This window comes from Panonychus citri, unplaced genomic scaffold (assembly GCF_014898815.1).
Source record: "Panonychus citri isolate SS breed McGregor unplaced genomic scaffold, ASM1489881v1 Contig00129, whole genome shotgun sequence".
Lineage (NCBI taxonomy): Eukaryota > Metazoa > Arthropoda > Arachnida > Trombidiformes > Tetranychidae > Panonychus > Panonychus citri.
In genome coordinates this window covers 215,804-241,193 of record NW_026515534.1, presented here as the reverse complement: position 1 = coordinate 241,193, position 25,390 = coordinate 215,804, and the positions used below count along the sequence as shown (strand labels likewise).

The following is a 25,390-nucleotide window of genomic DNA, read 5'->3' as shown; positions in this document are numbered from 1 at the left end:
AAGATTAAGAATTTTTATCGATAAAAATTGATTTGAATTTGTTAATTGTTACAATTAATAAATTCTCTTTATTGTTGTTTTGTCTATTTTTCTGATTTTCGTGTTTTTTTTCCTGTTAATGTTACCATTTAATCCAAAAGAAATTAACTTTTTTCTTCTTCTTCTCTTTCACTTGATTGATTATCTAAACTTGTTTTCTTTTCAATGTCATTACTCTTTCATCATCTTTTAACCATTAAGAGGAAACGGATGGATGCTTTCACTTTTTTCTCTCTTCTTCTTCTTCTCTTTTTACCTTGACAATTATAATCATATTCGTTGATTACCTTTAAATTTAAACTTATTTACCTTCTAAGGCGTTAAATGGGCTACAGATGATGTAAATTATTCTAATATTATTATCGATTGATTTGAGTTTCTCTTTTTCTTTCTCTTCACATTCGAATGTATAATTCATCTAATTTAATGTTCCTGTCAATCTGTATAAATGTTTATTCATTCATTTCACTCTAATCATTTTAATCTGAATGGAAAAAAAAATTGGGAGTATTGCAACCGTGTAGAGAAAGAGATGATGATGATGAGAAGGGAGAGAGGAGAAAGAGATGGATGAGAAGGTGAGGAAGAGGAAAAAAGGTAGGGGAAGATGAGAAGAGGGAATAGTGAATAGTGAAAGGTAGAAAATGATGATAATGATGAAGAAAAATAAAAGAAAATGGATCGATAGCGTGTTCTAGGCCTTCGACAGGTGGAGTGGCTTCCATGTCCTTGAGGTCATCATCATCATCTCTCTCTCTCTCTCTCTCACTCACTCCCAGTTTTACCTCCAAGTTATTTTATCTTTGATCTCACTAATGTACCAAAGGGAGACTGGGAGTGAAAGTTATCATACTTTTCACAAAATCCAGAGAGAAAAAGAGAAACATAAAGAGAAGATCAAACTCCCAGTTCACTTTTCATCAACTCTCTCTCTCTTCTTTCTCCCTCTTCTTCTAGTCTATTTCACCAACATTGACCTGTCCATTTCAATCAACACTCTTTTACCTCTTATTCTGGTTTTCTCAATCTTCTTCATCTTCTTTTCTTCTGCTCCCTCTCTTCCTCTTTCTCTCTCCACTATTACCACCAAAATCTTATTCACGAAACTTGCATGTAACTGAATCTTATTTTCTTTCACTATATCGATTTCTTTTCATCTTCATCATCATCATCTTCTTCTTTTTCTTTCTTTTTACCTTTTTATTCAATAATGAGTTACCTGTTCTCACTTTCACTTGAATTTCTGTTCAATTGTTTACTCATTTGCTCAAATTGCTTAACTGTTCTCGGACTAATTGTTTATCCGATTTCATATCATCATTAAAACTCAACAATCTATTTCCAATCACCTTAGGAATCAATTGATCAACACCAAAAGCAACATGGACCAGTCACTTACCTTTTGTTGATCTAAATCATTTACTTACCTGGATTATTGGGTTTCTTTGTTTACCTGTGCATGGATCAATTTAATATCATCTTGATTATATTTCTATTTCCTCTTAACCATCACAACCCCTTAATTAGTGGTAAGTAAAGTTTTTTCTTCTTCATTCTTCAAGATAATTAATCATATATTTTAAAGTCAATAGTATGTATTCAAATTGTGATTTACTTTGTTGATTTTCAGGCCATCAAATTGAACTTATATCAGCGATCTCGATCTATCCTTGTTTAGATACTTATGATATACTCGTTAATTTGGGTTCTCTTTCAATATCAACACCATCGACAATTAACTCTACCTCATCATCATCATCATCAATCGAAGCCAATGAGATGATTGAATTAATCCGTATCTATACAACAGATGATCCTCGTCTTCACCTGAGGCAATATTATTACCTTAAAGAATTGAAAGTTCCTCGAAATCGATTGGTAAAAATTAACTGTAACTTTTTCAATCCAGAGTCTAAAAAGTATTATTGCTTTTCGTATGTTTCAATGTACAAAATCAACTCATCCATTTCAACATGGACACAACCTGAATGTAAACTGACCCTTAATGGTCAAAATATTGATCCAAACAAATCGCCCGCTGATTTATCAACTAATCATCAGAGTAACTTAATGACCAATGCAAACATATCAACTCTTAATTATGATAATAATAATACTAATCCATCCAAAGATTATCAATTTGCAATTGTATCTCCTCATGGACCATCATTTACATTTACATCAACCACTCATGAAACATCAACTGACCACAAGAAAAGTGACCTTAAAAAATTGTCCTCATCATCGCCTTTAGCTTTAAAGTTAATTAAATGTCGATGTAATCGTTTAATCACCTATCAGCACAATCAACCAAATGGGAACAATTCAAATCAATTCAATGATCAATTTCTATTGGAACTGTTTCCATGTTCACAATTAACTGATCCATTGTGTGTCTCAATCAATTCATCATTAGGTAGATCATCAACTCCATTGGATTTGGAACCGTTATGTTTACTTAATTTAACTCAATCAGCAATTAAGATACAATTACAAATTGTCAAGTCTCTATCCTGTGATACAATTAACACTGATCACCAACAATCATCACCTTCAATTAACAATCAGGGATCACAATTAACACCAATAATTAGGGATGGACTTTTCTCAATTGATCCACAATTAGAGGTTAATAGTGAATCAATTGTAACTCATCAATTAACCTCATCAACCCTTCGTATTGAATTAACCAACAATCAATATTATTTAATTCATATAAATCTAATTAATCAACATACATCATCTTCACTAATCAATGGTAATACTCAAACAATTAAGCATTTGTTTACCTCATTAATTGTCTTCTTCAGTTCATTTGAATTGATTTGGTTATCGTTAATTTCACTAACCAGTTTCATAATTATCTCGATAATTATATTTCTCTGTGTCTATTTAATTGTACCAATTAGAAGGCGACAATTAAAGGTACAAATGGTTCTACTCGATGATTTAGCAAACACTTCGACATCTTTTGTCGATGCATCGTCATTAGAACAGTTCGACTTCGATGAATCGGGCTCACTCGAAATGGACTATTATGACCTGGGAATGAGATCAACTCGAAACAATTCAATGGACAAATTGTCAGATAAATTTTCAGAGAAATCAATTAATTCTGTAATCAAATAACTGCACTAATTTAATCAACAATTTAATTAACTTTTTATTACCAACGTTAGGATTTAATTTCCTTCCTTTCAAATGTAATAACATTAAAATCAATCAATCAATTAGCCTTGATTGTAACTGATCAATAGTCAGTATCGGTTTAATCTTTCAATTAATACAATTAATCAGTGTCAACAATTAATTATTTTCATCACAATCAGTGTATTTGTATAAGTGTTGGTTTAAATTTTGATCCTAATCATTGAATGTAAATATAATGTAATTGTAATTAACTTAATATATAACAATTATTTTGTGATTAAATCTGTGATTAAATGTAATGATAACTAAATTATTTGACTAATTGTAAATTTAGTAAAATTGTAGACAATTAAATAAACTTGATTACAATTTGATTTCTTTTGGTTTGATTATGTTGATTACCGTTTACAGATGAAATATGATTAACTAATTGTTGTCATGCAATTTCTGAGTATTAATCAATTTAACAATTTATTTGAATTAACTTTATATTTAATATACAATTTAGTTTAACTTGTTTTTGTTCATGATCATAATCATGATTAAAATTAATTGCTCTTGATTAACCTTGACTTTTAAATTAAATATTTTCACACTAGAATGATTTTCAGTTAATTAGTACAAACTTTTTGTTTAATTGTAATTAATAAATGATGATACATGGAAAACCATATGACAGATAATTAATGAAATTACTCAGTGTAACATGAACTGAATCAGTTAATCATAATAGTTAATCAGATGAACAAAGTTAACCAATAGAGACAATTAAATAATAGGAAAATGATTGGATAAATAAATCGTAAGATTTGATCAATTTTTACACCAATTTGATTATTATCAGATAAATATTCAAGATGATTAGTTAATTGTAATGATTTTTCAATATCCTTTGGATTAATCATCATCTCAGACTTAATTGTTTCAATGTTATTTTTACTTTGATTAGTTACACATGATTGATGATTAAGAGCATAAGAGGAAATCTTATTTAACCAATTGTTTTCCAATCGATTTGATTGTTTAATCTATTGAATTGTAATAATAACAAAATTGTAACCAATCAATTAAATCAATTAACTTACATAGAAACAATTTAACTCACTCTTGATTGATTTTCCGTGCGTTGATTATTAACAATTTGTTTAAATAACAATGATGACTGATGTTGATTAATAACAATGATTATTGTTGTAATTAAGATGGTTGAGAAAATGAAAATCATACAAACAATCATCCATACATCAAGAGCCTAACAATTAGTAGATTGGTTGATTATAATCAGTTAATCATGATTGAATGGAAATTAAAAACTTACAATAATGTAGGAAACCTGAGGAAGGCGAGATTTTAATCCAGAAAATTGAGTAATTAACGCTAATTGTGTTGTTACACCGAGAGTGATTCGACCAGCAATATAATCATTACCCATCCAAAGTGAACAGTAACTAATTGTTACCAAGATAATTGTTGGTAAATAGATTTGAATTACATGATAAGATATGATTCGTGTAAAGGTTAGATCAACAATTAACCAGGTGAATAAAGCTGTATAATTGTTAACAATTAAGAAGGACGATAATTAATCATTGATCAACAGTTAATCGTGGTGATTATCATTATCACAATGAGATTAAAGGTAAAACATTTATTGTGATTCTGGGAGAGGGAATTAGATAGTTAATTAGATCAATTGTGGATTAAGTATAAATAATTATCGGTTAATTAGTTAATCGTAATTACCTTGATCATGAACAGTAGCAATTAATTTGTAATAGTTAATTCCCAATGAGTGTTGTAAGAGAGGAACCTTAGTTTCAATGATTACTCCTTTTGGAAACCATGAATAACTTATTTGATCAGCTGAATAAGAACCTGATTAGTTAATTATGATTAAATTCATTAGACTAATTTGATTTTAGTGACTCATTTCTATTATATAATCTAATGTTTACTTAATATAATTAACTTAATAATAACCTAAAGGCAATGTAAAGGTAAATATTTATCCAAGTGAAATGAATATAAAAATAACATTACGATTGAATTGGAATCGAGATTAGTTATTTTTTTGTTGATTTTTTCCTCGAGCAATTTGATTTAATTGTTAAACATTGAAATCGAAATTGATATTAACTAATTACCTGATCTGATTGAGACTCGACAAATTTGTTTATCAACTGGATACCAACGGAAGTTCATTGGACAAGGAATCAAAGCTGAAAGTCTAAGTAATCAGTTGATTAGTGGAATCAGTTTTCTTACCCAACAATTAACTTAATTGTTACCTAAGTGTGTATGTAAATGAACATTTATCGGGCCCAGAAAATGAAACAATTAAACTTTTGTATCCATCATCAAATGTTGTTGGACCAACTTGCTTAGCATTGTAAATGAAAGTATCGGGAACCCAAATTGTTGTTAAATCATTACCTTTTAAAATGATTGGTTTACCATTTGATTCAATTGTTTCACGACTTAATTGTAACAATTAGAAAGGTGATAATTAATCATCAGTAATCACTGAATGTAAAGAAACAGATTTACCTTTCAATTGATTGACGCACTGATTGACAATGTTTTTTAATTGTTATCCATTTATGAGTGAGAAAAAATTCCAATCTAAAATCCTTTGGATAATCAGTTACAATTAACTAATCACAATCATTCACATGTATTGATTAATATCTAGTTGATTAGTAATCAATTCTTACCATAGTTAATGGATTGATTGAGTTAATATCTTCAATGATCATATTCATTGTGATGTTTAATGGACCTTAAATTTAGATGAGCAGAAATTAAACTAACTGTTAATTAACTGTTAATTGATACAATTAACTTACCTTTATCATCTAGAGGCAGGTTTATTGATGTCCATACTGATTTGATAACAAGCAATTGGATTAAGTTAATTGTTAAACAAGATGATTTAATTTTGAGATCAAGTAACATTACTTTCAGTTTGATCAACTCGAACTAATAAAATCAACTGTTAACTGATTGTTGTGATTTAATGACATTTATTGGTTGGACTTTTGGGTCACTTTCTCGATCGATTGAATTGATTTAGTTTATACAATTGTAATTGTAATTGGAAATTATCGGGATTGATTTTACATGTAATTTCCTTGAATCCCATGTAATAATTAGTAACTTGTTTACATCAAAGAAATTCAATAATAATGATAATTGATATTTACAAAATTCTCATTCTGATCGAACTAAATTTCCGATCTCAGATCAAATATATTAGATTTTGTTTTTAGAATATATTAACAATTGAAAATCGATTTAACAAGATAAATTAAAATAGTAAATGATAGTAATACTTTAACAGGATTAGAAGCTCAAATCATGACTTAAATGATATTTTTTCGTAGTTCGATCATCTTTTTCGTGCTCGACGTGCTTTCGACAATCGTGATGCTGCACCGACCACAATTGAACTTTCCTCGATTTCATCTTGAGAAACATCTTTAACATCTTTCAGTTTATTTTGAGCTTCGACGAAGAACATTAGATCTCTAACTTGTTCTTTAAGGTCTTCGATTTCCTTGTCCTTCTTGTCGATGGAAGTTTTCAAATTTGATTCCGTCGATTGAAACTTTTGAGACCATAGATCTTGATTTTGAGAGAGACATTTGTTCATTTCTTTTTCCTCTTGAACATCATGAAGAACTTTCGTCAACCGAGAACTTAAATTGGTCACTTTCTTTTCTAGAGATTGTTTTTCTTTGCGTAAACGTTGGTTCTCATCTTCGAAATGTTTCTTCTCCTCCAAGAGAAGTTTATTCTCTTCTATCAATTCTTTGCTTGTTTCTTCGGCTTCTTTCTTAATAAGGCGAATCGTCTCCTCGAAAAAATGTCTCTGAGCTTCCAATTGATTGGTCAGCAAGTAAGTGTATTCCAACTGGACCGCATCAATCTTATCCTCGGCTCGATTTTCGTACTCAACGGCCACTGGTTTACCATCTGATTTGTTTTGAACTAATCGGTGAACATAATTATCTCCAGCATAATCCCAGACTAGATTATCCATACTCAAGTCGAGAGCAAAAGTATGTTGAGTCTCCAGATAGTGAGACTTGGCATGACCTCCGACATACCGACCACATCCGATGTGACCACAAATCAAACAGATCCACAAGGATTCTTGTGAATTACAGGCGAAACAATTGTTTTCAGGAACACTTTCTGGTGTTTGACAGTAACGACAAACTGGGCAACTTGTGTCACCCCATTTGTCTAAACACCCACAATGGAAGGAGTGATTACACAGAATTGTCAAAACTCCATCGACCGATTCGTCCATTTTTTCGAGACAAACTGCACAGGTCGGTAGTTCTTCGTGGCCAACAATAGGTAAACATCCATCAGAAGTTTCTTTGAATGTCTCAACTTTAGCCACATAAGCGAGATGACAAATTTCCGGTTCAATTGAATTAAACTGAACTCCATTGAAATTCTTGTAAAACTCATCTGAACTCTTTTCATCCGAGAATTTGATCAAAGCCATGAATTGATTGGGCTTCGAGTTACGAACAATTTGAATGTGTTCAATGTTATTGTTCACAGGACCAGTGAATTGGAGCAGATCATGAATGGTCATCGAAGTTGGTATCGAGTGGATACAAACAATGTCTTTACTTTCATCTTCTAAACCAAGTGGAGTTTTCTCATTCTCTTTATAAATGTGAAGAATTCCCTTAATTGTTTCCACATTATGATTTCCACTGAAAAAGTGAATTTGTTTCAACGACGCTGCTTGAAGTGGACCAGGTGGTTGCGCTGGTTGTTGTGGGACCTGTGGAGGTGGAGGTGGTGGGGTAGCAGAGGCCATGTCACAAAAATGGAATCACAACTCGAACCAATGAAACAATTACTCAATTCCAACAACAATCAATTAAAGAAATGACAACAACAAGAAAAAAGGTAAACAAAAACAAAGACGAAAAAAACTGTCGCCATCTATTGATGAAAGAAAAGAAAATTTCTAAAAAGCGGATAAAATGGAAAAAAAATTAGACGAACGTGCGAGTAACCCAAGTGACGTCCAGGTCCTTAACTTTATCGTGGAAAATGTTTGTAAAAGTTAGAAATCGTTTTGTGGACATGTGATTTAACATTTATTTGGATCCGATGAGATGGATATTCGAGCCTGGAAAGCAAATGCCTCTGAGAAACTTTGTCCCAAAGGTTCAAAAGAAGAAATTGACTTTAGGTATCAACAAAACTTAAAAAATCTCATCATCCAGATTAAGAGGATCTCTCGACATCTCTCATGTACCCAGACAAATTTACCACTGAGAAAAAAGACCAATCGAACAGATCATTCCGAACCAAAAACTGGTCCAATGACAAGAAATTGAATCAATAAATTATAGTTCTTGGTGAATTTTCTATATAATATTTATATTTATTGATGATTTCGACGCTAAAAAGTATTTGACAGTTCTATCAGTTTCTAGAATCCTAATAGTCCGGAGAAAAATAAGCAATCTATAAAATTCAATAATCTTATGAATGTTAAATTCGAAGCTCTTTCAGCCAATTGTCAAGTTAATAATCCACATGACGCAAAAAATGTTCTCTATTCATGATTAGCGATGATTGACAGCGGACGAATGATTTGTCTCTAATTCGGTATTCGTATGACTGTAAAAAAAACTAATTTTCATGAATAACATTTAGTTCTGCCTCATGCTGGCTGATGAACTTTATGAATATTCATTGAATTGAAAGACGCAAAAACTCATTGTTTGTCGTTTGATTGTTGTGAATGACAAATTATCATGACGCTGTTGGAGAAAATTTAAAAAGCTCTATGATTAAGATTGACCTTTATGGTTGGTCACCTATTGTCGATAAAACGAATTCGGATTGATTAGCCTAAGAACTTTTATCCATCAGTCTATGATTCAAAGTGAAAGTAATTGTAACTCTAAAAATGATCTCGATTAAATCTGTTAGAATAATAACCGTTATTGTTGGATTATTTTCAATCGCAGATTCTATCGTAAGAATTATTAAGTCTTCAAATTCCCCTGGGAAAAAAACTCTCACTTATTATGAACTAATATTCAGGGAGCTCACTAGATCCTCATATGGTTTATTATTTGTTTTCGGATTAAAATGGAAAAAGTTGAAAAAGTTTTACGATCTAATTGGAATGATGAACCTGGAAGATCAATTTCCGAATCGAATGGAAATCAATAAACAGAAAATCATAAAATTTAGCATCTTAAACTTTCTAGTTTATTTCGTGTTCATGATATCTTATATAATATTCAGTTTTCCAGCAAGTAAAAACTACAATGGGTTAAGTTTCATGTTATCTGATTTTTTATTCAAGCTGATACATTGTATTGGATGTGCAAAGTTGTTCGTAATTTGTGCAATAATAACTTACCTATCATCTTATGTAAGAAATTGTTTCGAGATAATTAACTGGAAGATTCTTGTATTCAGTCGATTAATTGTTCGTGATACTAATGGACTCAATCAAATTCGATGTCTTTACAGTAACAATATAAAGGCTTGTGAAGTCGCTAATAAATTCTGCTCGTACATCATAACATTCACATACTTTGATTGTATGTTTTTCAATCCAATTATATTCTATCGATACTTTATTGATGATATGCAAGATTCCCTACTACTAAACTGTGTGATTTTTAGCTGTAGAATTGCTCATTTAGCTCTGATTACTTATCAACTTGTATCTGTAAACACTGAATCTTACAAATCAATTGAAGTATTACATGAAATTGCTTCAAGTTACGATATTCACCAAAAAGAGGTAACTATTAATAATTTTATCGTCTTTGTTTTGCTAAATTAAAATCTTAATGGACTTTTTTCCTCTTTCTTTACCTTTCAGATCGAACTGTTTCTCATGCGGATGCATAATAAAAACATTGGATTCAAATTCTTTGGATTTATGATTATCGATAAAAACTTTATCGTTTCTCTTTTCTCTGTTTCACTTTCGATAATTCTTTACACAGAAACAATCATAAAATTCTGATTCATATTAAATATTAAAATCTGTCCCCAATTATTGTTCAATTCATACTGATTTCTTAAAATGTTCGTTAGTCATGAACAAACTTCATCCCTTTGTACATTTGATTCAATTAAATGATAACTCTCGAGCTAAAGTTCACAAATCATGGCGAGTGGTATCGCAAAATGACCACTTTTAAATAGCCTTACGATCCAAATTTCCAAAAAATTCTAAGCATCGAAAGAATATTGGATAGCGATAATCATAGCAGCCTCTCTCTCTCTGTTATTATTTTTGAATCGCGTGCTCTCAAAAAGTCTTATGCTTGTGTACATAAAAAACTTTCATTCAGAATTTCTCATGAAAGGACGTTCAGATTTTTCTAACTAGACTGTTTTTCCGTTTTGTACGATTTTTTGATATCCTGACCTTTCGTAAACTCCTTGTAGCTGTTGCGTAATCTTTATCCGAATTTCAGTAAATCAGTCGGAAATTTTCAGAAAGATGGGCTTAAGCACATGATCACCAGACTCTTAAGATGGTAACAATCGTGAATTTGGATGAATTCTTGCGACAAAGTTGAGTTCGCCTTGGTTGTGATGTTTTCGTTTCTATGGCAAACGATCGACCAAATGTACATTTTTGATTCGCCGAAAGATCAATAAAATAGATTGGAGTTCAATACAAATCTATCAATTGAAAGCCAGTTGGAAAGATACAGGTCGGTACAAAAAACATTTGAACAAATTTGTCGCCTAATTGTCGCTCCATCAGAAGTCATGACTAGACAAATAGACTATCACTAGAAAGCATTTTTTCTTGGCTATCCAATTATACTAATTAAATTTTTCAGTTGATTAAGATCATGAAGAAATTAGACAGTGAAGTGATTGGTCGAATTCGTGAACTTTTAGGCCTAAACTGGTCATTTTCACGAATAAGAGACCATTTAAAAAAAGATGGCCAACTAGTTTCTATTGGGTCAATATCTAACATCAAAAATAATAAGTCAAATTTGAAAAAAAGTGCCAATAAGGAAAATCGTGGCCGTCCGCCGAAAATTAGTGAAAATCAGCTTTCTAAGCTGCGTGAACTCGTGCTCGAAAAAAACCCTTTGCCTCAATTGACCATGGCCAAAAAACTTAATGTAACTAAGCGAATGGTAAACTATCATATACATCAAACGTTGGGTAAAAAAAAGGTGTTAAAGCCTAAAGGTCACGTCATAACGGAAGCGATAGCAAAAAAGAGACGGAGTCGATCTTTGGCCCTCTACCGGCGACTTAAGGAAGGAAATTGGGAAAAGTTCATCACTTCGGATGAGTCGTTAATCAGGCTAGATGAATCGAGAGGTCAAACTCGAATTCAATATATTGATCAGAATGCAAGCCGTGATGAAGCCGAAATTTACACTTCGAGTAATTTCTCTAAGACGATAATGGTTTGGGTGGCATTTTCGAGCCGTGGAATTTTCAAACCAAGATTTGTTCCGCCAGAGTGTAAAATCAATTCCAATTATTATATTAAGAATATTTTGAAACCTTTTTTCAAAGAGGACGTAAAGAAATTATTCCCTGAAAATGATTTCATCTTTCATCATGACTCCGCCCCCTCTCACACGGCCAAACGGACGATCGAGTTCTTGAAAAGTTCTGGTATCAAGTTTATTCAACCCTCAGAGTGGATGCCTAACTCGCCTGATGCATCACCATGTGATTTTTATCTATTCGGTCGACTAAAATCGGCTCTCAGTAAGGTTGAATGTTCGGATATCGAGCAACTGAAAAAGGCAGTTCGACGAGAACTTAAACGAATCCCGTTACATGAGATCAGACGAGCTCTAGAATCATGGCCTAAACGTTGCCGGGAAATTTACCGAGCTCATGGTTATCATATTGAATCATAATTCTGAGTAATTAATTAATTACATTGATTTGAATTTGTTCAAATGTTTTTTGTACCGACCTGTAATTTCGTCTGAATCTTTCAGGTCCCGTTGAGAAAATTGAAATAAATGTTATTATTTAATTCTTAAAATCACATACTGATTCATTCTAATTTTTTTCTTTTTAATCAAACGAACCCTAACCAATTGTTCTCAATGACATTGATGCATTATCATGACAATAATTCTCTTGATATTTTGTCCGCTGGAAATTTATTACTAGAAATAATTGCAATAAATCTAAGCTATTGAATAAGTACCTGTTATATTTTCACTCATGTTATTATCTTTATTCACAGAAAAAGTGGCAAGAAGCACGACATAACCGATATTGAGATAAATTGTGATAATCTTCGTATCTTGAACATGATATCGTTACGATTGATCAGAATTGTAACAATAATCACTGGTATTTGTTTAATTTCATTTTCCATAATAATATTAAGTTCTTCAAGTTCACAGAGGAAAAACACTCTAACTTATTACGAAATGTTATTCAAGGAGTTTTCTAGATGCTCTTATGGCTTATTATTTATCTTCGGATTAAAATGGGAAAAGTTGACAAAGTTTAACAATCTGATTGGAATGATGAACCTGGAAAATCAATTCCCTAATCGGATGAAGATCAACAAACGACAAATCATAAAATTCAGCATCTTACACTTTCTGGTATATTTCATATTCATAATAACAAATATATCAATCACTTTTCTGGAGACTGATTGGGATAAGTACTCATGGTCATTTAATATCATTCGTAACATTCTGAAACTGATAGCAGATGCAAAGTTTCTTGAATGCGCTTTGATAATAACCTACTTATCATCTTATGTTAGAACTTGTTTCGAGATAATTAACTGGAAGATTCTTGTATTCAGTCGACTAATTGTTCGTGACACTAATGGACTCAATCAAATTCGATGTCTTTACAGTAACAATATAAAAGCTTGTAAGGTCGCTAATGAATTCTGCTCGTACATTATAACATTGATATACTTTGATTGTATCTTTTTCAATCCAATTATATTCTATCGATACTTTATTGATACCTCAAAATTTTCCATTATCAAAAATTGCTTCGATTTCTGTACCAGAACTATTTTCTTAGTTCTAATAACGTATCAACTTGTATCTGTAAACACTGAATCGACTAAATCAATCGAAGTACTGAACGAAATTTCTCTGAGTGATGATATTCACCAAAAAGAGGTAACTAGTTATTTAAATGCTCGTTTTAATTGATAATTAAAATAGAATTTTTTTTTCTTTCATCACTTTTTAGATCGAACTGTTTCTCATGCGATTGCATAATAAAAATATTGGATTTAGATTCTTTGGATTTATGATTATCGATAAAAACTTTATCGTTTCTCTTTTCTCTGTTTCACTTTCGATAATTCTTTACACAGAAACAATCATAAAATTCTGATTCACAATGAACAGTTGTACAACAGGAAACACAATTAATTCAATGAATCATTTCAGTCGATCATGAAAAAAATTTGTATTCCTATGTAATTGTTGAACATTTATTGAGTGAATAAAATGTATTCGAAACTTTTGTTTAATTTTGGTTTCTAATTAATTAATTACAATAATTGATCAATTGGTTGTTTTGTTCTTGCAACTTGCTCGATAGTTTCACAAACATGCTCCGATGAGTCTGATTTTTTAAATTCTTCTGATATTTTTGTGACATTTTCATGAATTTTTTCATCAGTCAATACATTTTCAATAGTTTCGAGGAATTTATCTCCATCAAACTCCCACAGATTGATTTTGGCCCCTAATCCGAGATCAACAACTCGTTGTCCATTGTCTAACTGGTCGCCAAATACTGGAATCACAATCAGAGGTTTTGCCGCTACTAGACCTTCAATCAGTGAATTGGATCCTGCATGAGTGATGAACAGATCGACGTGAGGTAAGATGGCGATTTGATTGACAAACTTATCACCCCACATATTGTCGTATAATTTGACTTGATCTCCGTTTCTTCCGGTAGAGATTATAAATCGATATGGCGATTTAGCCAATGGTTCGAGCAATAGATTCAACAGGTCAGGATTGATAGAAGCGAGAGTTCCCATTGAAAGGTAGATTAAATTTCCTGGTTTGTTTGCTAATTTCTCAGGAATAATAAAATCACTTGTCTCTGGTAATCGAACCGCTGAATCAAGTCTAATCCATCGAGGTTTAGGTTGACCCAATTCTTTATAGTCCAAAGGTCCAGGGTAAACATAGATACCCAAATAATCTGGACTCTCATTTTTTTCGAATTTCACATCGAAATACTCGAAAGTTTTTATAGCATAAAACTCCATTTTTTTCATTTTTGCTCTTTCAGAGTTCTAAACTCTTCCCAAAGCTCTCGCTTGTCATTTACTGAATAACCCGAGCCTGACGGTGGACCATTATACAGTTCTGTCGGGGCAACTGACATCACTTGGATCGTCGGAACGTCGACAACTTTCATCCAAGGAACTGGAAAAACATAATCAGCAATACAAACGTCGGGTTTTAATTCATTCACCAGTTTGATCATCACTTCACTTTCTTTAATGGTCGTTTCTTCAATTTTATAAACGAACTTCAGCTCTTCATCATCCTTTTTTCGTTTCAATAGTTCAAGGGGATTAAACTTACGACCCTCTTCGAATTGATTCTTGAAAAATTTAGGATCGGCCATCAAAGCCTCTTCAATAGGAACAATATCACACGAGTAATCAAGTAAATTAACGAACTTCATCCCTTGTCGTTCAATAATCGATTGATTCTTCGGCAGATGAGCAAAGTAAATATCATGTCCACGTTTCTGTAAAAGTGACCCAACACCAAGACAAGAATTAAGATGACCAGTACTGTAACGAAAATAAAAATCGATCATTAACAATCATTAAGATTTCTCTCAGTTTAATTTAATTGTTCTTATACTTACGCTAACATTGATGTAATAAACACTTTCAATGGACGATCTTGATTTCCATTTGATTGTTGATTGTTTTCTGACATTTCAGTTGTAATATTGTTTCACTTTAAATTTTGCAAAAATAAAATATGATAATTGTAGTGATTGAATCCTTGTTTCAATTTAATTAAATGCTCTAACTGTTAATCATTTATATTATGGGAAAATTGGATCTATTTATGAACTAGAACATTTATTTAACATTGAATCCCCTCAATTGAGATTAAGTTAATTCCAAGAAAATCTATTATTAATCCTTGTATTCCTAACAATAAAGATAAATTTTTGGATAAATTTTATAACCATTGCCTCTTGGATATGAATTTGTCTTAATTGTAGATTAACTATTGATCAATTAGCATGATTTTTAAATGTCAGTAGAGATTTGAATAAATTAAGAAAGTGAACTTCCAAATTCTAATAACGATTATATTATAAGCTCTGTGACAGTATTTTCTGTCATTTCCATTCACGTGAGACACAATCAATAAGATTATTATATTAACAGTGTTAATTAACTAATTAGAGATTAGAAATTTCTAATACACGTTCACTCTTAATGAAATCAGAATGCTCATTAAAACAATCAGATAATTTATGAGAACCTGATTTACCTTTAATCGTGTCAGTCAATTTCTCGGAAATCATGATTATCGGTGCACATGAATTGATGAATCTTCGTTCTTTGCCCTTTTTGCATATCTGTCGATCTAGAGACGAAAAACTTTCTTTTTCCATTTTTCCCATTTGTCGGACACCATCAATCATTTTGACATCACAATTGAATCGTAAATCTATTCCATTGTATTATCCATCGTCATTATCACCATGGGAAGAAAGAAAAAGCCGCCATGATTAACGAAATCAAGAGAAATGAAGTCGATAGAAGAGCTCATTCTAAGCCAGGAACAGTTCCAATGACAAGTACAACTGAGCGAGCGATTGTTAAAGAAGTCGAATAAAAAATTGATCGATTACAATTCAAGATAAATTTGTAATATTTATTGGTGATTCTAATCGTGACTGATTAGATTGGAAAGTTTAATTTAGATTATTACTACATTTGGTTCTTGAATTGGATTGAGATTATTGGTTGTGAAGGGTAGAAAACTGAGTTACCCGTTGGAACCATTTAACTTTATATTGGATTACCTCAAGGCTTAAATTTATTTGTTTTATTAATTTGTTCACAATTAACTTAATTACTCATTTAATTTTCACTTTGTTTAAGATTAACTATTGTTCACAATTGAAGTTAAAGATGTTAATCATCATCGTCTGACTGACAAGTTAACTCTTGAGAAAATGGTTAATATTTATTTTAATCTAGACTAATGTCTACTAAGGAGACAATAGAAAATCGTTGTCTTTAGACAAATGGTTAATCGACCAATCAGATTAATTGTTCTCTTTAGAAAATTTCAAATTTCGATTATTCGATTTTCGATATAAAGATGATCGAATCAATTTACAATTAATTCCTATTTAATCTTCATACTGTTAACATTAATTAACAAGTTTAATAAACCTTTAAGTTTATAATCTAATTTACCTTGTGTTAAATTAATATTAGTATTTTGAAAGATCCTAAAAGAATGTAACAGACTGAATTTGTGAAAGGCAGTCTCTTCTTCTGAATCGATAACTTTAGTTATAAATCAGTTGGCTAATGCCGATAAGTTTTGTTACTAAAGTGTTTACCTTGATCACCCTGAAGTTCACCTTCACATGGCGACCCAGGCAGGATCTTTCTAAAAGAAATAGTTTATCTCCATGGTGGGAATTCAATCTCCAATCTTCACATCATTCTAGTGAAATTTAAACTCTTCATTAAGCTCATTAATAACTATTGACTCTCAAGCAACAACTTTACCGTATGAGATGGAGGAAATTATTCAAAAGTGTCTTCTCTTGAATACGAAGAAATTTCTGTGTATCTACTTGAACAAGGTGTGAGAGTACCAACCAGAAGTTTGGCTCAAAGAAAATCTACGAGGTGATTAAAACCAATTTCAATTGTTGGTGAATCATTAAGTGATAATGACATTATTAATCTTCCTGTGTCTGAAAGCCTTGAACTACCCTCGTGGGTAAGAGACTTAAGACAATTGGGTTTAATTGAAACAGAACTACAGTCTCTGGTCACCCAATTAGGACGAGATGAAGATTCAATATTCGGTGCAACTGAATCAGAATTACGTTCTCTAGAACTACCTCTTGGTACAATTCGTGTTATTGCATTTCAGTCAATCACGTATACCTCAAGATGAACCGAGTCTCTCTTCAAGACCAACCTCCAAGTCCTAATAACCAACGTCTCAATGAGAATTCAACCTCAACAATGAGTCAACCATTAGTAGAAGGATTCAAGGTCTTAGCAGAAAGTTTTGCAGCATCTTTAAACAAGGTTAATAAAAGAGATCCAATGGTAATTGAGTTCCAAAGGGTGAAAACATGAAAGAATGGGTGAATAAAACAGTGAATAAACTTTCCTTAGAAGACATTGATGATTCAACCGATTACGTTGTCTACGAAAAGGATTAGCTCACGAAATTTTCCATTTGGCTAATGCCATAGATAAGTCAATTACTGATTATCATTCGTACCTAAAAGCATTAAGAGAAAAATCGATTTACCCTCGATTGGTGCTAATGCGATGTTCAGATTGAGATCTTATTCATATAACTTCGAAGTTGATCCAATGACCTTTTCTCTGAAACGAGAAGACTATTGTCTGAAGCAGAAAAGAGAATCGAAGATTCTGACTTCCTTTATGATGTTTTATCGTATTTACCTAAATACATTGTCGATGAAATCTTCAAGCTTGGAGCTCACGAAGATGAACATAAAATGTTAAATGTTCTAATCATTATTATGACCATCAACAGAAAGATAAAACAAAGGAACGATCGTCATCATCAACATCATCTTCTAAAACAGTTATAAGACTCATGATGGTAAAGATAAATCTACAGATAAATCAAATGACTCAAAATCAACATGGAAAGAAAGAAGCAAATTAAAATGCTCATTTTGCCATAAACTTCCATACCGCTGATAAGTGTCGTAGTAAACGATCTGAAGATCAAGCTAAAGCTCACACAGCAAAATACCCGTTAAGCCTAATCAACCTGTGGTTCAAACAGTAACAATTGAGGAACAACAGAAAAGCGAATCGAATTTTGCTATTTCTTATACCTTAAGGCAACCAACCAACACTCCAGTTTTAACTGATATGGGTGATATGGATATGAAACAATGGCTCTCGTCAAGTTCAATTTCGAGTCTCCAGATAAATTTCCTTTAATTTCATATCGAGTTCTATTAGATACTGGAGCAACAACTTCAGTTATGGACGCTCGTATCGCTGAACGTTTTGGGTGTCACATTGTTCATGGTCAAACTCCGTTACGTGGAATTGCTGGTAATTTACCAACAATTGGTTATGCTTATGCAGCTTTAAAGCACCCGGAAATGAATTCAACCAGAGTTTTGAAAATTTACTTGGTTAAAACTTTGAACCAGTTTTCCTATTGGATAACACTTTCCTTCATTTATATTACATGAAGATGAACTCTGATGGTAATCAATATAAATTAACTGCAAAAGAAACTCCTGATGAAAAGAGTTTTCTCCAGAATTTTACTTCAGATTTTGCAAAGATTTTGAAACTGATCACATTTTAACTCAAGCTAAGCAATTGACTCAAGAAGAAATTGCTAAGTCAATCATTGAACAATTACCAAATTGTTTCATTCCTGAAGAACAAATTTCAACTTCAAGGACAACAAGAGTATTCAAATGTAAAGGTCCTGATGAAGATTTTCTGGTAAAAGCAGCTAAATTAAAGGTAATTCTAAAGAGGATCCTAAAACAACTAAACCATTCGTGGAAAACTAGGTCAAGAATCAATCCAGAACTATCTCAAGATAAGATTGATGAAATGGTTTCGTTCTGTTAGAATTCGCTGACGTATTTTCACAACATCGTCGAGATATGGGTTTCGTATCTAAAGATATTTGTCCTGTTAGTATTGATATTGGTGATAACTTAATCCCTTATCAGAAACCGTACCCATGTACCAAAGAGAAACGAGCCGCCTTCGATAAAGTGATCAATGATCTTGTCGAAGCTGACATCATCGAACCTTCAACAGCTCAAGGAGGATCACCGGCTATTCTTGTCGATAGACCTGACGGATCATACCGTTTGGTAACAGATTTTCGTTCATTGAATCGAATTACTTCGGTACCGGCTTTTCCAATGCCTCGAATCAATGACTGTTTCGAAGTGGTAAGAGGTGGAAAATTTTTCAATCTCATTGATCTCTATCAAGGGTATCATCAAATTGAGTTACCTGTAGGTGAGAGAGAAAAACCGTTTTTGTCGTTCCTGGAGGAAAATATCAGTATAAAAGGTTACCCATGGGACTATCTGGAGCCCCGTTCATTTTTCAGAATCTAATCAATCGAGTATTGGAAGGTTTACAATACGTGAATTGTTTAGGTTATTTTGACGATATTCCCGTTGTAGGAAAAACATGGCAAGAGTTAATTCAAATGACTCGAATTGTCTTAGAACGTCTTCGAAAGTACAACTTAAAAGTAAAAACCGAAAAATGCAAATTTGGTTACAGCGAAATTCTCTTACTTGGACACTTAGTCAATGGAGATGGAATCAAACCAGATCCTAATAAGGTAAAAGCATTGAAAGCACTACCTTATCCAAAGAACGTGAAACAATTACAGTCGATTTTAGGGTGTTACAATTATTTCTCAAGATACATCTCTAATTATTCACAAATCGCCGCTCCACTTTATCGCCTAATTTCTAAAGAAAGAAAATTTAAATTAATGTCTGAAGACCTTAAGGCATTAGATCATTTAAAAAATTCATTAGTCGAAACGACTCTTCTCGTACATTTCGATCCCGAATTAAGAAAGAAAATTGCAGTCGATGCATCCGATATTGCAGTCGGAGGGATATTATTACAAGAAGACCCAAAATCTGAGAATTATGATTCAAATCAACCAATAGATAAGGTAAAAGATTGGTTACCTTTATCTTTCTTTTCTCAAAAGTTACACAAGTACCAAAAATCTTACACTGTTTCCGAAAAGGAATGTTTAGCGATTCTAGTTGGCATCGATAAATTTAAACATTACCTTGATGGTCAAGAATTCGCAATAGAAACCGATCATCATGCACTATGTCAATTGACTAAAATCAACTTCAAGAATTCTCGTCTCCAGAGATGGTCAATTATGTTATCATCTTACAAATTCAAAGTGATTTACAAAGAGGGTGTAATTCATTCAGCTGATTGTTTCTCAAGAAATCCAAGTCAATGGGATCATCGATCAGTGAATATAAGTCGAGGAGATGAAGAAGAATTTTATGATCGCTATTGCTTAATCAATTATCTCCATTCAGATGATATTGAAAATTGTTCTGATGAAGAAGAAAAAGCATTCAATGTAATCAACTTTGGCCTGGATAATACATTTAATCAAATAACTGATCCAGTTATTTATGCTTTTAAAAGCGAAGTTAACCCTTGGAAGGAAAAGGTGAAACAATTTCAACAGAAAGATGAAGATTGTCAACGAATCATGAAACTATTACAACTTGGTGATCGACTTACAAGTCAAAAATATCTTCTTAAAGACGAATTAATCTATCGAATAGATAAACATTCTAATAGCAAAAGATTGATTATTGGTCGTGATCTTTTAAAAGAGATATTTTCTCAAGAACATTCAACACCAATTGGTGGACATTTTGGAAGTGAGAAAACATATTTACAAATCGCAAAGAGATTTTATATGAAATACCTTTTTGATGAAATTGTCCGATTGTGTAAAAATTGTTCAACTTGCCATATAAACAAACCGAGTCCTCACATTTACGTTGACCCGAGTCCAAAACCAATACCAGAAGAAATATTATCTCGACTTGAATTGGACGTTCAAGGTCCGTTCACAATCAACAAGGTATCAAAAGTCATCTTTGTCATGGTCGATACTTTATCTCGATATGTTTTTGCCGAAGTTCATCCGAATCAACAAGCTAAAACTTGTATCAAGTTTTTGAAACATTTCATCAAGATTCACAGTTTACCGAAAGTGATCCAAACCGATCAAGGAACCAACTTTTTAAGTGATGAGTTTCAAGATTTCCTCAAGGAAAATGGTATAAAACATGAATCATCTAACCCTTATCATGCACAATCACAAGGAATAGTGGAACGAGCAAATCGAACCATCGCTGAACGATTAAGAACCTTAGTCTATGAACAAGGAACTAGTAACTTAAGTGAGAAATTAGATCAATCAGTCTTAGCGATAAATACTTCAGTACATAAGATAACTCGTTTTCAACCTTATTTTCTTGTTTATGGTAAGATTCCATTGAAACCTTTAGATAATCATTTAGATTTAGAACCTCAACCAAAATTCACCGTTGAACAAGCTCGAAAATTAGCTTATGCTAGACTTAAGTCACAAGAACAATATCAGATCAATAGATATCGAAGCTTACATTTCTTAAATCCGTATCACATTGGTGATTTTGTCTGGTTAAAAGATGAATCGATTCCTAGTAATATGAGTAAGAAATTAGGTCCTAAATATCATGGCCCATATCTTTGTGTTGGTCATAGAAAAGGTTCACTTTTACTCTTAAGAGAGGAAGATTTTCATTTGTTCTCAGTTAATGTTCAAAATACAAAACCATTTGTAGGTGAAATATCAGAGAAAATGAAGATGATAATGAATAAGTATTTCAATGAAGAACGAGATTGGTTAGATACAGAAATCGAAGGTCTTAGCGATTCAAATCAATTAGATCAAAACATTGAATTAGTTAATAACCAAAGTTCACAACTTGATGAAAATTTTCTCACCACTATTGACCTTCCCATTGCTGATGAAAATCATGTTGACCCTCAAATTGAAAATCAAATTCAATTAGCACAAATTAACACTGAAATTGAAACTTCGGAAAATGTTGATAAACAAACTAAAATTAATCAACAAACAATCAACTCAAGTCAAAAGAAACAAAGACAATCGGCTGACCGAGAAATAACAAAAGATAAACAAAACATTATCTTTGATGATATAAGTGATCAACCCTTAACAAGGCAAAAGCTAAAGCAATTAACCAAGGATCAAATTATTCATCGTGTTAATTGTTGTTATTTCTCACGACAACGAATCTCTAATGATTCAAAGCTCAAATTATTAACCAACAAATTGATTTACAAAGAAAACAAAACCAAAATTGTTTCTCAATTTTCAGTTTACATTTGTCTTCAAACTGATTCAAATCAAAGTTTCATCTTAATCGAGTTTAAACTCCAAGTTTCAATTGATCTAATCAACTTTTTACTTAAAGTGTTGATCATAATCATGACTGAAGAAAGTGATGAAATTCAAGAAATTCCTGCTACACCAGTTAATTCACCAAAACAATCAACACCAACAAGTGAAAGTGATTCTCAAGAATCAATTGATCTCAATAGTGTTTCTGCTTCGCTTAAGCGATCAAGACTTTGTTCAACACCCGATTCATCTAATGAAGGTTCACAATCATCATTGACTTCAGTTACGAAGAAACTTCGACTTGATGATTCTGATTCATCGAATCCTGTTTCCCCTGAAAAGGCTAAGGAAAGTGGAAAAGTTCCAAGTGATGAATCGACACCAACCACAGCAAACACTTCCATTGATTCTAATCAACCAAGTTCAAGTGATTCATCAATTAACATTACTATCAATCAAGATGCTCTTAAGAACAATTCAATTCCATGTGAATATGTGAAACGACATCGTGTCTATCAACCAGTATCAGCGTTTCAATTACCTGAGTTGTTTAAACAACCTAAAGTTGATAAAGGTAAACAAAAGAAAGTAACTGAACCAACACCAACTCGTGTTAAAAGTTCTAATGAACCTAGTACATCTAAAGATACTTATTCAACTGTTATCGTTGATGACCGATGATCAAGGAATGAAATAAGGAATATGATAGTGTAAATGATGTCTCATGGACATTGAAGTTACTCCAACTGAGCCAGAGTTTAAGGTTCCTGAACAACCATCATCAAGTACATGGAAACGTCGACCGACTCAACTTCATGATGTACCTAAAGGTAAATACCAGGACCTGACGATTACGCTGGCCATTACACGAGTATCCGGCTCCATTACCTGGTGAATTACCAGATTATCTCCAAAAGGAAAAATACTGAAATTGTGAACAAGTCAAGGCTAAAGCCGATGAGTTTGAAAAGAAAAGAAAATTTTCGATAACTTGATTAAAGAGAAATTATCTCAATCTTGTTCATGACCTCAAGTGTTTGAAATAGACTTACCAACCATTTCTAGAGGTTTAACTAGAGCCAATGTTATTCAATCAGGAATAAATCGAATTCATAACACAATTAAATGTGTGTACATTGTGAACACATTTCACTCAACCCAAGACAATGTTTAGAGTGTAACAAATGGTATTGTTATTCGTGTTCAATGGCTCATCAATCATCAAGATTTTGAATCTTATTAAACCCGATTCGAGGATAAATTTCTGTGTTATTCCCATGTGCCGTTAAATACGCGCCTCAAGACGATTTCCCAAAATTTGGTCCAATTTATGAAGATCAAACGACTCATTTACAACAGTTCAACTTTATCTGTCGACGGAATCTCTGTAAGAAAGGATTTCTCCTAAAGAGTTTCTACCACGAAATGAAATGTCGATATGGACTATTTGTTGAAGAGTTTGAGGTCCAACTTGGTGAAACCTTCGTTCCCGGACCAACTTCGTCATGAATTGGCTAAAGCCCCAAGACGATTAACCAGTTTTACCTCTCATACAAACAGCGATAACTCAACGAATTGTTTCTTATGATCTCAAGAAGAAAGATGGTGGAATTCATGAGAAATGGGCCAATATGATGTGATAAAAGAAAAGTCACCAAATGATCCATTACTTACACCAAACGCTATTAGAACTTACGCTAACATGGGAACATGTTATTGGTCAGTTTTAAAAGAGTTTGTGATCCACACGCTCCAATATATGAAGGTGAACAATATCTCCAAGACCTTGGATTTGACCCAGTCATAGGTAAAAGAGCGAACCAGGTCAATATATAAGACCAGCGACAATCGTAAGCAAATATACAGTACCTGCTTATCTCATAAGAGCTTCACCTGAATGGGCTAAACTTGCTAAAGGAAAACCAAGAGCACCTAAAGGTTTCACTAAAGTAAATGTATCTCCAGATAATGTCGCTAATGGATGGTTTTATTAGATCGATCCATTCACCTTGCTTGACGTAAACGAGAGAAACTCAGTGTTAACCTCAATCTGTGATGACCGTTTTCGTGGTGTTCTGACGATAAATCATCAGTTTCTTCATCATCAACCTCATCATCATCCAAATCAAGACATCAGTCTGATTGGAAACAGCAAAGAAAAGATGAGAAACAAAGAGAAGCAACTGAATTGTATCAACGTGTCACAAGGATTCAACTTCCTCCTTTAAGTGAAGCAATTTCAAGGATCGAACAACAATCAAAGCTTCATCCTAATCCTCTGTTAACTTTCTGTGTTCACATGGCCTTTGTCGTTAATGAAACCGAATCGAACGAAACAGTTATACTAATAAGCTAATGCCAAGACCAGTTTGGATCGTTATTGTTAATGGGTTTCAACAAATAGTTTACGAAACTCTAGTTAGACACAATAACATTAACTATATGGACTCACATTATCATGGTCTCAAGAAATCTGATATTAGATTGAGAAACTTACCATCGATAAGAGATCAGGTGATCCAATATCTTGCTTGTGCTAAAGTAATTGTTGGTGCTGGAATAACATGTTAAAATCAATTGGACTTGAGTCATGTGAAATTGAATTGCTAAAGCCAAAGATGAGAGAGAACACAAATATTTTCCATTTAATGAAAGTGCTTGTTCATTAACTCTCATTTTTTGGTATTCGGAGGATATACTGTGGAAATAGACCTTATCTGCTCTATTGAGGCCATAATAGCGATGCACTGTAATGTCCGAAAGAGATCAAGAGAAAGTAAATCAAATAGAGATGGAATACATTATGCGAATGTAACATCAACATGTAGTAATTCATTTGTCTCAAGGTTATTCAAAATCTATTCTGAAAGAGTTCAAACTCATGAAGCCGAATGGCCTGACAATTGGGCTTATTATGGTCCTGATAGATCAAGAGGTAAACTCAATTCAATCAT

The 25,390-nt window shown here is 32.5% G+C and overlaps 3 protein-coding genes and 1 pseudogene across 4 annotated transcripts; 1 reads left to right on the top strand and 3 right to left on the bottom strand.

Moving 5' to 3' along the window:
- Positions 1-55: 55 nt before the first annotated feature.
- On the top strand, positions 56-3,536 carry LOC128390874 (uncharacterized). The gene is made up of 2 exons (XM_053350646.1): positions 56-1,568; positions 1,670-3,536. The coding sequence occupies exons 1-2, from the start codon at positions 1,499-1,501 to the stop codon at positions 3,166-3,168; spliced, it is 1,569 nt and encodes a 522-aa protein (XP_053206621.1). The 5' UTR covers positions 56-1,498; the 3' UTR covers positions 3,169-3,536.
- A 268-nt stretch (positions 3,537-3,804) lies between these two features.
- On the bottom strand, positions 3,805-6,168 carry LOC128390832 (glutamate-gated chloride channel alpha-like). 2 transcript variants are annotated; one of them, XM_053350604.1, is made up of 9 exons: positions 6,036-6,168; positions 5,904-5,968; positions 5,737-5,819; positions 5,478-5,666; positions 5,334-5,416; positions 4,933-5,064; positions 4,508-4,737; positions 4,295-4,441; positions 3,805-4,217 (listed from the first exon to the last, which is right to left on the bottom strand). In XM_053350604.1, exons 1-9 carry the CDS (start codon positions 6,142-6,144, stop codon positions 3,927-3,929), a joined length of 1,329 nt encoding a protein of 442 aa, XP_053206579.1. In that variant the 5' UTR covers positions 6,145-6,168; the 3' UTR covers positions 3,805-3,926. The 2 variants fall into 2 exon arrangements, with proteins under 2 accessions (XP_053206579.1, XP_053206580.1); XM_053350605.1 differs by having other exon boundaries at positions 4,933-5,052.
- A 24-nt stretch (positions 6,169-6,192) lies between these two features.
- LOC128390831 (BRCA1-associated protein-like) lies at positions 6,193-8,141 on the bottom strand. Its single transcript, XM_053350603.1, has one exon. The coding sequence runs from the start codon at positions 8,030-8,032 to the stop codon at positions 6,578-6,580; it is 1,455 nt and encodes a 484-aa protein (XP_053206578.1). The 5' UTR covers positions 8,033-8,141; the 3' UTR covers positions 6,193-6,577.
- Positions 8,142-13,523: 5,382 nt separating this feature from the next.
- LOC128390812 (NDP-glycosyltransferase YjiC-like) lies at positions 13,524-15,381 on the bottom strand (annotated as a pseudogene).
- Positions 15,382-25,390: the final 10,009 nt, after the last annotated feature.

What these genes read in the sequence shown, in the direction of transcription:
- LOC128390832 (XM_053350604.1), bottom strand. Translation starts at nt 6,144, where the DNA reads ATGTTACTTGATCTCAAAATTAAATCATCTTGTTTAACAATTAACTTA. An exon ending in TCATTTACATACACACTTAG is followed by an intron (nt 5,417 to 5,477) that starts GTAACAATTAAG and finishes CTGATTACTTAG; the next exon opens with ACTTTCAGCTTTGATTCCTT. An exon ending in TGCTACTGTTCATGATCAAG is followed by an intron (nt 4,738 to 4,932) that starts GTAATTACGATT and finishes ACAATTATACAG; the next exon opens with CTTTATTCACCTGGTTAATT.
- LOC128390874 (XM_053350646.1), top strand. Translation starts at nt 1,499, where the DNA reads ATGGATCAATTTAATATCATCTTGATTATATTTCTATTTCCTCTTAAC. An exon ending in TCACAACCCCTTAATTAGTG is followed by an intron (nt 1,569 to 1,669) that starts GTAAGTAAAGTT and finishes GTTGATTTTCAG; the next exon opens with GCCATCAAATTGAACTTATA.
- LOC128390831 (XM_053350603.1), bottom strand. Translation starts at nt 8,032, where the DNA reads ATGGCCTCTGCTACCCCACCACCTCCACCTCCACAGGTCCCACAACAA.